At 45.4% G+C, this 12,703-nt stretch overlaps 1 protein-coding gene across 4 annotated transcripts in view; it reads right to left on the minus strand.

Moving 5' to 3' along the window:
• Positions 1-6,644, minus strand: part of USP48 (ubiquitin specific peptidase 48) — a 73,376-nt gene extending 66,732 nt beyond the window's left edge. For 2 of the 4 annotated variants that reach the window (XM_018055328.1, XM_018055317.1), the window contains exon 1: positions 6,271-6,644. In XM_018055328.1, coding sequence (XP_017910817.1) covers positions 6,271-6,404 — 134 coding nt within the window. In that variant the 5' untranslated portion in view covers positions 6,405-6,644. The remainder of the gene's footprint in view (positions 1-6,270) is intronic. The other 2 variants (XM_018055330.1, XM_018055324.1) reach the window with 1 other exon arrangement.

Genomic DNA, 12,703 nt, shown 5'->3' on the forward strand with positions numbered 1-12,703 from the left:
GTAATGAGAGTCCATCATGCAATGAGAAGGAAACTGACACGCTGCAGGGCCCTCTTGGGCTCCTGGGGACAAGGTTTTTCTGTGCCCCCCCATTTCTTTGATTCCAGGAAACAGCCTTCCTTCAGTCTCCTTGACCTTCCCTGTTCTGAAGGGCAGACTGGAGCAGTCCTTAATTAGGGAAGGGCGGGGCTGTGAGAGAAACAGTCAAGAGCAGCCTTGGGGCAAGGTCCTGTTTTCCCGTCAATGGATACACACAACAATACCTTTGAGTTATCTTGCAAAGCCCCAAAGCCCCTCCAGGTGGGAGAAGCTAACAATTAACTTTGGTATACTGCCCACAAGGCTTTCCAGGTGGCAGGAGTGGTAAACAATTCACCTCCCAACTCTGGAGAGAGATGAGAGGATTTCATCCTTGGGTGGGAAAGATCCCCTTGGAGTAGGTAATGACAACCCACTCCAGTATCCTTGCCTGGAAAATTCCATCGACAGAGGAGCCTGGTGGGGTCGCAGAGTCAGACACAACTCTGACAAGCATGCAGACCCCAGATCAGCTGAAGGTGACTCTTCCTTATCTCACCACTAACCCCTCAGAAGACTGTCCACAAGGTGAGCACGCCCTTTTTGAATAATTACGATAAAACTTCTCACTATCTTCCCCAAGAACTAGACTATAAAGACTTGACTATATGAATTAACTATGTCAGAGTCAGACTATAAAGAAAGTTGAGCGCCGAAGAATTGATGCTTTCGAACTGTGGTGTTGGAGAAGACTTTTGAGAGTCCCTCGGACTGCAAGGAGATGCAACCAGTCTATCCTAAAGGAAATCAGTCCTGAATATTCACTGGAAGAAGCTGAAACTCCCAATACTTTGACCACCTGATGCGAAGAACTGACTCACTGGAAAAGACCCTGATGCTGGAAAAGATTGAAGGCAGAAGGGGACGGCAGAGGATGAGATCCTCAAGACACAATGCTTTAAGAGAGAGCCACAACTAAGATCCGGCATCACCGATTCGATGAACCTGAGTTTGAGCAAAGCTCTGGGAGTTGGTGATGGACAAGGAAGCCTGGCGTCCTGCAGTCCGTGGGGTCGCAAAGAGTCGGACATGACTGAGTGACTGAACTGAACTGATCTTCCCCAAGCTGGGACACGAGGTTCTGAGGGCATTAGCTCGCTGTGGCCCCCTTTGCCTGGCAAAGTAATAAAACTATTCTTTTCTACTTCACCCAAAACGACCTCCGAAATTCAATTTGGCACAGGTGTACAAAGAGCTGAGCTTTCAGCAACAAAACAACTGATCATCTTGGGTCAATAACTGATAGAGCTGTATGGGATTGTGGGGTGTCATTATACCGTCTCTCTCGTTTTTTCCCCCATATCACACGGCATAGGGATCTTAGTTCTCTGACCAGGGACTGAATCCACACCTTACGCAGTGCAAAAATGGAGTCTTCACCACTGGAACAGCGGGGAAATCCTACTTCAGTGTATTAAATTTTGCCATAATTAAGATTTTTTTTTTTAATAAAAAAAATCTGTTCCCTGACCTCTTCTGAGGATCAGGGACAGGTTAGCAAGGCAAAAGTGGTCACGTGAGAGAGAAAGTGCACCAACAGAGAAAAGGTATCACTGGCACATCAAAGAGGAAAGGCTCAACAGAAACTTAGGCATCAGATCCAACAGTCCTTATTAAGGGGTTTAGACTAGAGCCAGGGGCAGTCACTTAAGCGTTTCTTAAACTGGCCTAACAAGGGATTCCCTGGCGGTTGGTGGTTCAGACTCAGTGCTTTCAATGCAGGGACCCAGGCTCCATCCCTGATTGCGGAACTAAGATCCCACTAGCCATGAGACACAGTTAAATCAGTGGCATAACAATGACTTTCCTGAATGCATTACATCTCTGAAATGTTTTGATTTCTCTGATGAAAACAAAACATAAATACACTCCTATATACAACTAGAAGTGTAAGTTCAGATTTTAAAAATTCAAATCAAGATCTTAACTGTCACAAAAAGAAATTAACATGACACCATATCCCACCTATCAGATGAAAAAGTATGACTAACATATTGTGTTGATTATGGAAACATGACATTCTTACACACTGGTAGTAGGAATGTAAAGTGAAACCATCACTCTAGTGGGAAATCTAGCAAAAATGGTCAAAATGGAAACTGCATATCCCTTACCGAACAATTTTACTGCAAGGAACTTGAAAGTGAAAGTGTTAGTCACTTAGTCGCGTCTGACTCTGCGACCCCATGGACTGTAGCCCACCAGGCTCCTCTGTCCATGGGATTCTCCAGGCAAGATTACTGGAGTGGGTTGCCATTTCCTACTCCAAGGGATCTTCCTGATCCAGGGAACAAACCCAGGTTTCCTCCACTGCAGGCAGATTCAGTCTGAGCCACCGGGGAAACCACGGGAAAGGGACTTGATTTGACTACAATCCTCACCAGTTTTTAAGAATTAAGACAAAATATTTGCAGAATTCTTTGTACCTAAGACTTAGTATAGATTGCTTTCATGCTGTGATTGTACTAAGCAGTTTCAGAAGGTAAACAGTCATGAGTCATCTTGTCTCTGTGGCTACACACTTCTTCAGCTCTGGCATCTCATTAAAAGTTTTTCTGTAAAGTATTTAAAAGATATTGATATCTTAATTATTTAATCTCATCTTAAGAGTCAGAAGAAATGCTTAAAAAGGGTAGGAGAAATCTTTCTGATATTTAAATAAAAACTGCTTGGACTTCAGATCAGGCCTGGTTTCAAAAGCACAAGTGACCAAAACAGAACATAAATAAAACTACTGTGTTGTTATTGTTGTTTAGGAGCTAAGTCGCGTCGGACTGTTTGTGACCCCATGGACTGTAGCCCACCAGGCTCCTCTGTCCATGGGATTCTCCAGACAAGAATACTGGAGTAGGTTGCCATTTCTTTCTCCAGTGGACCTTCCCGACCCAAGGACTGAACCCAACTCCTGCCTGGCAGGTGGATTCTTTAGCACTGAGCCATCAGAGAAGCCCCAGAATTAATGGTACATTAAAGTAAAAGCTTTTTTGTCACAAAGGGTACTAACTAGAAAGGGAAATAGAGAACCTACAGAATGAGAAAATATATGCAAATACATGGGACTTATATTGAGAATATATGAAGAACTCTGACTCAAAAGTAAAGACAATCTAATTTTAAAACTGGGCAAGGGATGTGAAAAGACCTCTCCAAAGATCTACAAATGGTCGATAAGCACAAGGAAAGATGCTCAACCTTATTAGTCATCAGGAAAATGCAAATCAAAACCATAATGAGATACCAATTCACATCCACTAGCATGGCTATAAGGAAAAAATCAAACTGTGAGGATGAGGAGAAATCGAAATCGTCATACATTATATGCAAACTACTGCAGCCACTCTGGAAAACAATTAGTTCCTCAAAATGTTAAACATAGTTATTAAATGACCCAGCAATTCCTCTCCCAGGTAAATACTCAAAGGAACAAAAATACAAGTGTTCCTACAAAAACTTGCACACAAATATTCATACCAAAGCTATTCACAACAGCCAAAAAGTGGAAACCACCAAAATACCCATCAATTTAACTATGTTGTGAGGTGTTAGTTGCCTTGATTCTGGTAATCACTCCACAGTGGCTATCAAATTATCATGTTGTCCACTTTGGTTTTTAAATATTGATTTGGCTGCACCCGGTCTTAATTGAGGCACATGGGATCTTTAGTTGGGGCATGTGGGATCTAGTTTCGCAACAGGGATCAAACCTGGGCTCCGTGCACTGGAGGCATGGAATCTTAGCCACTGGAGCACCAGGAAAGTCCCTCGTGTTGTACACTTTAAATATGTACAACAGTATTTGTCAGTTATCCCTCATGAAGTTGTGGGAAATTCTTTTAGATCCATCAACTGATGAACAGACAGAATGAGTCACATCCAACAACGGAATACTATTTAACCACAAAAAGGAATAAAGCATTGACATGGGTGTAACATGCATGACCTTTGAAAACATTACGCTAAGTGAACGCCAGACAAAAAAAGGCCACGTATTTTGAGTTTCCACTTAATATATAATATCTAGAATAAAGAAATCTATAGAGACAAAAAGATGAGTGCTTGTCAGGGGAGGGAGGAAGGGAAAATGGGATGTGACTAGGTTAATGGAAATGGAGTTTCCTTTTAGGGTGATGGAAGAAGTCTGGAAGGAGACAATGGTGATGTTTGTACAATTTGTAAGGAAACTTAATGCAGTGGAATTGTATACTTTAAAAACGGTAAATTTCATTGTGCATTTTACACAACTTTTACAATTTTTTGAAATAAAATAGAAACCTGACAGACGCTACAACATGGGTGATTCTTGAAAACATTATGCTGTCCAGTTCAGTTCAGCCGCTCAGCCGTGTCCAACTCTCTGCGACCCCATGAATTGCAGCACACCAGGCCTCCCTGTCCATCACCAACTCCTGGAGTTCACTCAGACTCACGGCGATCGACTCAGTGATGCCATCCAGCCATCTCATCCTCTGTCGTCCCCTTCTCCTCCTGCCCCCAATCCCTCCCAGCATCAGTCCTTTCCAATGAGTCAACTCTTCGCATGAGGTGGCCAAAGTACTGGAGTTTCAGCTTTAACATCAGTCCTTCCAATGAACACCCAGGACGGATCTCCTTTAGAAGGGACTGGTTTGATCTCCTTGCAGTCCAAGGGACTCTCAAGAGTCTTCTCCAACACCACAGTTCAAAAGCATACTGAGAACCCCAACAGTATGCTGTCAAAGAAGTCACTAAAGTCGACACACTGTACGATTTCACTTACATGAAATGTTCAGAAAAGGCCAATTTAGAGGCAGAAAGTAGATCAGTGATTACTTGCATACTTGGGGTGGGGGAGGTGGTTTACAAGTGCCAAACTAATGGATACAGGGCTTTTTGGGGGTGAGGGGGTGAGGTCAGATTGAGTTGTGTTGTGAACAACTTTGTGAATATACAAACTAAAAACCACTGGATTGTACATTTTAAATGAGTGACGTTGTTTAAGGAAAAAAAAAAACCTTGGATATAAATCTTGTTACTGTTGCAGCTTAAAACTCACCTCTGTGACATTTCCCTTATAGTGATCTCAGCCAATTTCTACTCCTTTCTTTCTATTAAAATCAAAACTATTATAGTGAAACAGTTTCTATTTTTTGGTTACTCTGGAAACTAGGTGGAGAAACTGACGGAAGCTTACCCATTACACAGGCTATGTCATTCCAGTACTGCCTGTTGCCCTCCTCGTGAGCCAGACGCCCAGAACTTGGAATTATTCGTTTGCCTTATGGAAGATCCCTAAGTCGTTTCACTTCCCACACTAGACTTTAGAGCTTCAGATCTGAGACCTTGACTTCCATTCCTCCGGGGTCCTGCCTCGAAATATAACAACTCCAAAAAGTCTTTACTGAATACTTGCTAGAAGGCTACTGAGCATGCCCGCCTTGGCTAAGTCAATTCGACAACACTCCGGAACACACTATAGTTCCCGCGTTAAAACGTGGAAAAAACAGCTAAGGATTCGATCTAAAAGGAAAGGCAAAGAAGGTTCGAAGGCTAGGTAGAAGTGAAGGAGAACACCAATACAGCTCACACTGTGTACTTGGCAAAACGGTACTGGGTCAGAGACGACCCCTCCCCCCGGGGGGGGCGGTTAAAAAAAAAAAAAGCTAAAAAAAATACTAAATTAGTGCAAGAGGGGATGTCAGCTGGACATGAAGGGTACCGATGACGCAGGCTAACTATATACTTTTTCCTAAAGCCGCCCTACCCCCAAAATATGACCCAGCCTTCAGCGTCGACACTAACACAAGACAACGATGAAATGCACTTCCAAGTTCCCAGTTTTCTAAAACCAAACGCCGAGCCGCGGCGAGGATGGAACGACCACCAACGTCTGCGAAGCTCTCCAGTTCCTGCTTTCAACCATCCCCACCGCCATCTTCGAGGTAAGAACTCAGAACCTTTTCTGAAGAGCTTCCAGCATCATCACCTCCGTGCACAGCCCTGCAAGGCAGTGCCTTTCCCGGGTCGCCCAGAAGGCGGAGAGGAGGAAGCCCTCCACCGGGTTGTCTCCAAGCCGGAGAGAGGCACGCAATGGGCCGCCGTCTTCCTTCCCCACCCCAACCGGAGCCCCCACCCCCGCCCCCACCACTGCCCCACGGTCTGGTTTTCCAAGGTCCGGCGCGAGGAAGGGCGCGAGTCCCTTTGCGCGGGCCTCACCTGCACACGCCGCGGATGCAGGGCTCCAGCCAGATGCGGTAGGCGGTCTCGATGTGCTCCTGCGACACCTCCTCGGGCCGCACCGTCTCCGCCCAGCGCCAGGCAGCCTTTTCCAGCTGCAGCCGCGGTGCCATGGCCTTGGCCCAGGGAGTGCCTCCTGAGCCCGGCCACCGCTGCCGCCGCCGCCTCCACCGCCGCCCAAATGGATCCCGCCACCTGCCAGCAATAAGGACCAGGCGGTGCCTCAGCCAGCTGGCCAGTCAATCACCTGTGCGCGCCTCAGCCGCCGTGCCTGCCCGCCCGCGCCCGACCCGCACGACCAGCCGCAAAGCGCCGCCGCCGCCGCCGACACCCGACGCCCGCAGCGTCCGCAGACGTTGAGGGTGTACTCCCCGCTGCGGCGTGCGCATGCGCGCGCTCCCAGCGGCCTTTGCGCCGCCCGCGCCTGTCTTTCGCCCTTCTAGCGCCCCGCTCTTTTTCTGTCGGGCAGAGGAAGGGGAAGCGGCTACTCGAGGCTCTATCTGGCCACGTCCTCACCGGCGCCGCGGGGGAAGCGACGTCTCAACCAATCTCCAGAATAGCGTCCTGCACAACACTAGTCTCACAAGCCGGCGCCTGGAGGCTTGAAAGCTGCCTGTTTTTGCCCTCTGGTTCTTCTCCTTTAATCGTGAAGGAGTTAGGCGAGAGGCCGCTCAAGGCACACCATAGGTCCGCTGGGTTATGGGGTGGGACTTGAAACTTGGGTCACCAAAGAAAACCAGGGTCAACTCTCTGGAAGATTTAAAACTTGATCCTGGACCGCTTTCTGACTCCCCTTTCCCGAGCCCTCCTGACGTCATGGCACGTTCTTGCCTTCTCAGCGAGAACTGGACTACGTGTCCCGGCATACATTGCGTGCTGCCCTTGGGTGCGAGGCATGCTGGGATTCGTAGTCTTCGGAGGCATGGGTTTCCTGTGCCTTGGACTGTGCCGGAGTGCGCGCGAGGCCCTGAGGGGCGGGGTTTCTCTACCCTGGAAGGTCATCCTCGCAGGTGGCCAACCCTCCTCACTGTTGATATCTCCATATGCTGATTTCGCCTTTCTTTAGGAACATTCCTTTTTAAACCTTCCCTTTATTCCATCTCTGCCTCTGGGTATAAGGAGGAACCTTATCGGAGTGTTTTGCAAACTGTACAGGATACTGCCCGAGTAAGGATTTGGAGGACTTTACATTTGAGTAAGAGCCCTGGGGCAGGCTAACCGCTAATTTCTGACTGAATAGCTAGCCAGGTGGGTAACCTTGAACTAGATGCTTTTTTTTTTTTTTTTTTTGCCACACTTTGCTGCTGCTGGGATTTTGGTTTCCCCACCAAAGATCCACCCTGTAGAGTGAGAGTGCCGAGTCCTAACCATTGGTGGTGGTGGTGGTTGTTCAGTAGCTCAGTCCTGTCGAACTCTTCGTGACCCCATGGACTGCAGCACTCCAGGCCTCCCTGTCCATCACCAGCTCCCAGAGTTTACTCAAACTCATGTCCATTGAGTCGGTGACGCCATCCAACCATCTCGTCTTCTGTCATCCCCTTCTTCTCCTGCCTTCATTCTTTACCAGCATCAGGGTCTTTCAAGTGGGTTGGCTCTTCCCATCAGGTGGCCAAAGTACTGGAGTTTAATTTCAGCATCAGTCCTTCCAATGAATATTCAGGACTGATTTCCTTTAGGATTGACTGGTTGGATCTCCTTGTAGTCCAAGGGACTCTCAAGAGTCTTTTCCAACACCACAGTTCAAAAACATCAATTCCTAAGCGCTCTCCCTTCTTTTCGGTCCAGCTGTGACATCTATACATGACTACTGGAAAAACCAGACTTTTGACTGTACGGACCTTTGTCAGCAAACTAATGTCTTTGCTTTTTAATATGCTGTCTAGGTTGGTCACAGCTTTACTCCCACGGATCAAGCGTCTTTTAATTTCATGGCTGCAATTACCATCAGCAGTGATTTTGGAGCCCGCCAAAATAAAGTCTGTCAGTTTCCATTGTATCCCCATCTATTTTTGCCATGAAGTAATGGGACCAGATGCCATGATCTTCATGTTTTGAATGTTGAGTTTTAAGCCAGCTTTTTCACTCTCCTCTTTCAGTTTCATCAAGAAAGTGCTTATGCTTTCTGCCATAAGGATGGTATCATCTGCATATCTGAGGTTAATGATATTTCTTCCAGCAATCTTGTGTCAGGAGAGTGTAATTTCCTTGGTTCTATCTTACTGAAACAAAGATTTGAAACAGCAGACCAGTGTTACAGCACAGTTACAGCTCAGAACAAAGGATAGTACCCTGTGGAGATATGAGGGTGGGCGGACCGCAAAAGAGAGGCCTCAAGCCATCTTGGCTCCCTCTTTTTTACGTTTTTGTCTTCCTCACATCCCCAACCCCACCCCCCAGCTTCCCCTATGCAAATTAGGGCTAGCCAGGAAGGGAGCATGTTTGTTTCACCTGCGGTTCTCACTCCAGTCCATGGATATTTCCTTTGTTCCCTTTTTGTGGGCTTCTCCCATTCTTTGTCTTTTAGCTCTTTACCCTGTGCTTCATCCAGCCCAGCATGTCACATGATGTACTCTGCATGTTGTACTTCACGCTTAGGGCAGAAATTGAGGAAGAACTAAAGAGCCTTTTGATGCAAGTGAAAGAGGAGAGTGAAAAAGTTGACTTAAAACTCAACATTCAGAAAACTTAAGATCATGGCATCTGGTCCCATCACTTCCTGGACAATAGATGGGGAAACGGTGGAAACAGTGACAGACTTTATTTTTAGGGGTTCCAAAATCACTGCAGATGGTGACTGCAGCCATGAAATTAAAAGACACTTGGTCCTTAGAAGAAAACCTATGACCAACCTAGACAGCATATTAAAAAGCAGAGACATTAGTTTGCTGACAAAGGTCCGTACAGTCAAAGGTCTGGTTTTTCCAGTAGTCATGTATAGATGTTACAGCTGGACCATAAAGAAGGGAGAGTGCCAAAGAATTGATGCTTTTGAACTGTGGTGCTGGAGAAGACTCTCCCTGGGACAGCAAGGAGATCCAACCAGTCAATCCTAAAGGAAATCAGTCCTGAATGTTCACTGGAAAGACTGATGCTGAAGCTGAAATTCCAATACTTTGGCCACCTGATACGAAGAACTAACTCATTGGAAAAGACCGTGATGCTGGGAAATGATTGAAGGCAGGAAGAGAAGGGGACGACAGAGGATGAGATGGTTGGATGGCATCACCGACTCTTTGGACATAAGTTTGAGTAAGCTCGGGGAGTTGGTGATGGACAAGGAAGCCTGGCATGCTGCACTCCATGGCGTCCCAAAGAGTCAGACACGACTGAGAGGCTAAACTGAACTGAACTCTGCATATAAGTTAAATAAGCAGGGTGAAGATATACAGCCTTGATGTACTCCTTTCTCAGTTTGTATCAGTCCGTTGTTCCGTGTCTGGTTCTAACTATTGCTTCTTAACTTGCATACAGGTTTTTCAGGAGGCAAGTAATGTGCTCTGGTATTCCCATCTCTTTAAGAAATTTCCCAGTGTGTTGTGATCCACACAATCAAAGGCTTTAGTGTAGTCAGTGAAGCAGAACTAGAAGTTTTTCCAAATTCTCTTGCTTTCTCTATGATCCAACAGATGTCGGCAATTTGATTGATGGTTCCTCTGCCTTTTCTAAGTCCAGCTTGAATGTCTGGAAGTTCTCAGTTCACGCACTCTTGAAGCCTATCTTGGAGAATTTGGGGCATTACTTTGCTGGCATGTGACGTGTAGTTTGAACATTCTTTGGCATTGCCTTTCTTTGGGATTGAAATGAAAACAGACTTTTTCCAGTCCTGTGGCCACTGCTGAGTTTCCCAAATTTACCGGCATATTGAGTGCAGCACTTTCACGGCATCATCTTTTAGGATTTGAAATAGCTCAACTAGAATTCCATCACCTCCACTAGCTTTGTTCTTAGCGAGGCTTCCTAAGGCCCACTTGACTTCACATTCCAGGATGTCTGACTCTAGGTGAGGTATATGCTATCACACTCTAGGTGTGATAATTACACCATCATGGTTATCTGGGACATGATCTTTTTGTATTTCTTCTGTGTATTCTTGCCTCTTCTTAATATCTTCTGCTTCTGTTAGGTCCATACCATTCCTGTCCTTTATCGTGCCCATCTTTGCATGAAATGTTCCCTTGATATCTCTAATTTTCTTGAAGAGGTCTCTAGTCATTCCCATTCTCTTGTTTTCCTCTATTTCTTTGCATTGACTAACTAGGAAGACTTCCTTATGTCTCCTTGCTATTCTTTGGAACTCTGCATTCAGATGGGTATATCTTTCCTTTTCTACTTTGCTTTTCACTTGTCTTCTTTTCACAGCTATTTGTAAGGCCTCCTCAGACAACCATTTTGCCTTTTTGCATTTCTTTTTCTTGGGGCTGGTTTTGATCACCGCCTCCTGTACAGTGTCACTAACCTTTGTCCATAGTTCTTCAGGCACTCTGTCTATCTGATCTAGTCCCTTCAATCTATTTCTCACTTCCACTTTATAATTTTAAGGGATTTCATTTAGGTCATACCTGAATGGCCTAGTGGTTTTCCCTACTTTCTTCAACTTAGGTCTGAATTTTGCAATAAGGAGTTCATGATCTGAGCCAAAGTCAGCTCACAGTCTTGTTTTTGCTGACTGTATAGAGCTTCTCCATCTTCAGCTGCAAAGAATATGATCAATCTGATTTCGCTATTGACCGTCTGGTGATGCCCATGTGTAGAGTCTCTTGTGTTATTGGAAGAGGGTGTTTGCTATGAACAGTGCATTCTCTTTGCAGAACTCTGTTAGCCTTTGCCCTGCTTCATTTTATACTCCAAGACCAAACTTGCCTGTTGCTCCAGGTATCTCTTGACTTCCTGCTTTTGCATTCCAGTCCCCTATGACAAAAAGAACATCTTTTGTTTTGATGTTAGTTGTAGAAGGTCTTGTAGGTCTTCTTTGAACCATTCAGCTTCAGCTTCTTCAGCATTACTGGTTGGGGCAAAGACTTAGATTACTGTGATATTGAATGATTTGCCTTGGAAATGAACAGAGGTCTTTCTGTTGTTTTTGAAATTGCACCCAAGTATTGCATTTTGGACTCTTTTGTTGACTGTGAGGGCTACTCCATTTCTTCTAAGGGATTGTTGCCCACAGTAGTAGATACAATGGTCATTTGAATTAAATTCGCCCATGCTGGTGTATTTTAGTTCACTGACGCCTAAAATGTCGACGTTCACTCTTGTCATCTCCTCTTTGACCACTTCCAATTTACCTTGACTCATGGACCTAACATTCCATTTTCTTAAGCAATGTTTGTGGCTTTCTTTTACAGCATCGGAGTTTACTTTCACCACCAGACACGTCCACAGCTGGGCATTGTTTTCACTTGGCTCAGGCTCTTCGTTCCTCGGGAGCTATTTCTCTGCTCTTCTCCTGTAGCATAATGGGCACCTACTGACTTGGGGAGTTCATCTTTCAGTGTCATATCTTTTTGCCTTTTCATACTGTTCATGAGATTCTTAAGGTAAGAATGGCCCATTGGACTGCAAGGAAGTCTCCAAACTGGATCCTTAATGTGTGCAATTCTTTATAGACAAATGTTCGCTGAAGGAATGATGAAAATGAGACATAGTCCTTGCACTTGGGCGTGGGTGAGGGAAGAACAGTAGAAACTCAAAGTAAGGTCCCCTTCCTTGGAAGGTTTGGAGTACTTGGGCAACATCTTCCCAGGGGAATAACTCTTAAACCTACTCTTCATAAATGAATAGAACTTAGCCAGGTTAGAAGAAATGTACCATTCTAGACAAAGGGATCGTCAAGGAAGACAAAGACGGAGAGAGAACTGTCTTAGTATGAGGCCACAGCTCTGAGCAGGGGAGGTGAGCCTTTGAGAGACTGACCAAGACTTTGCCTTTATCTGAGGGACTCACTGAAACATTTAAAGCTGGTGCATGATATAAGGGGGATTTGCATTTTTGTAACTTCCTCAGTCTAAGTCAAGGACAGAGGCTGAGAAACTACTTATAAAACTATAGAAGTAAAGAAGCCAGGGATAATGAATGAATGGGGCAGGGTAATGTGTATGGAATGAGGAGACAAACTTGAAAGATATTTAGGACATGGAATCCCTAAACATGATGGGTTGGTCTAAGCAAAGCCTGTTTAGCTTTCTGTTATCTGGCCTTCAGGTCCAGGTCATAACCCTTCCCTAGGTGCTTACAGCTCCCTGCGTGATGGCCTCACTTAGCACGTGATGAAACTGTGGACACTATTCACTATGCTGTCACTGCTACATGCCAGGTTTCTAACTGGGTAGTTAAACAAATAGAGTTTCTACCAAGTGAGATTAAAAAGTACGGAAAAGGAAAGTTTAGAAGGGAGATGATTTCCATTTTTAAT

Source organism: Capra hircus, chromosome 2, assembly GCF_001704415.2.
Source record: "Capra hircus breed San Clemente chromosome 2, ASM170441v1, whole genome shotgun sequence".
In the NCBI taxonomy this organism is placed as follows: domain Eukaryota; kingdom Metazoa; phylum Chordata; class Mammalia; order Artiodactyla; family Bovidae; genus Capra; species Capra hircus.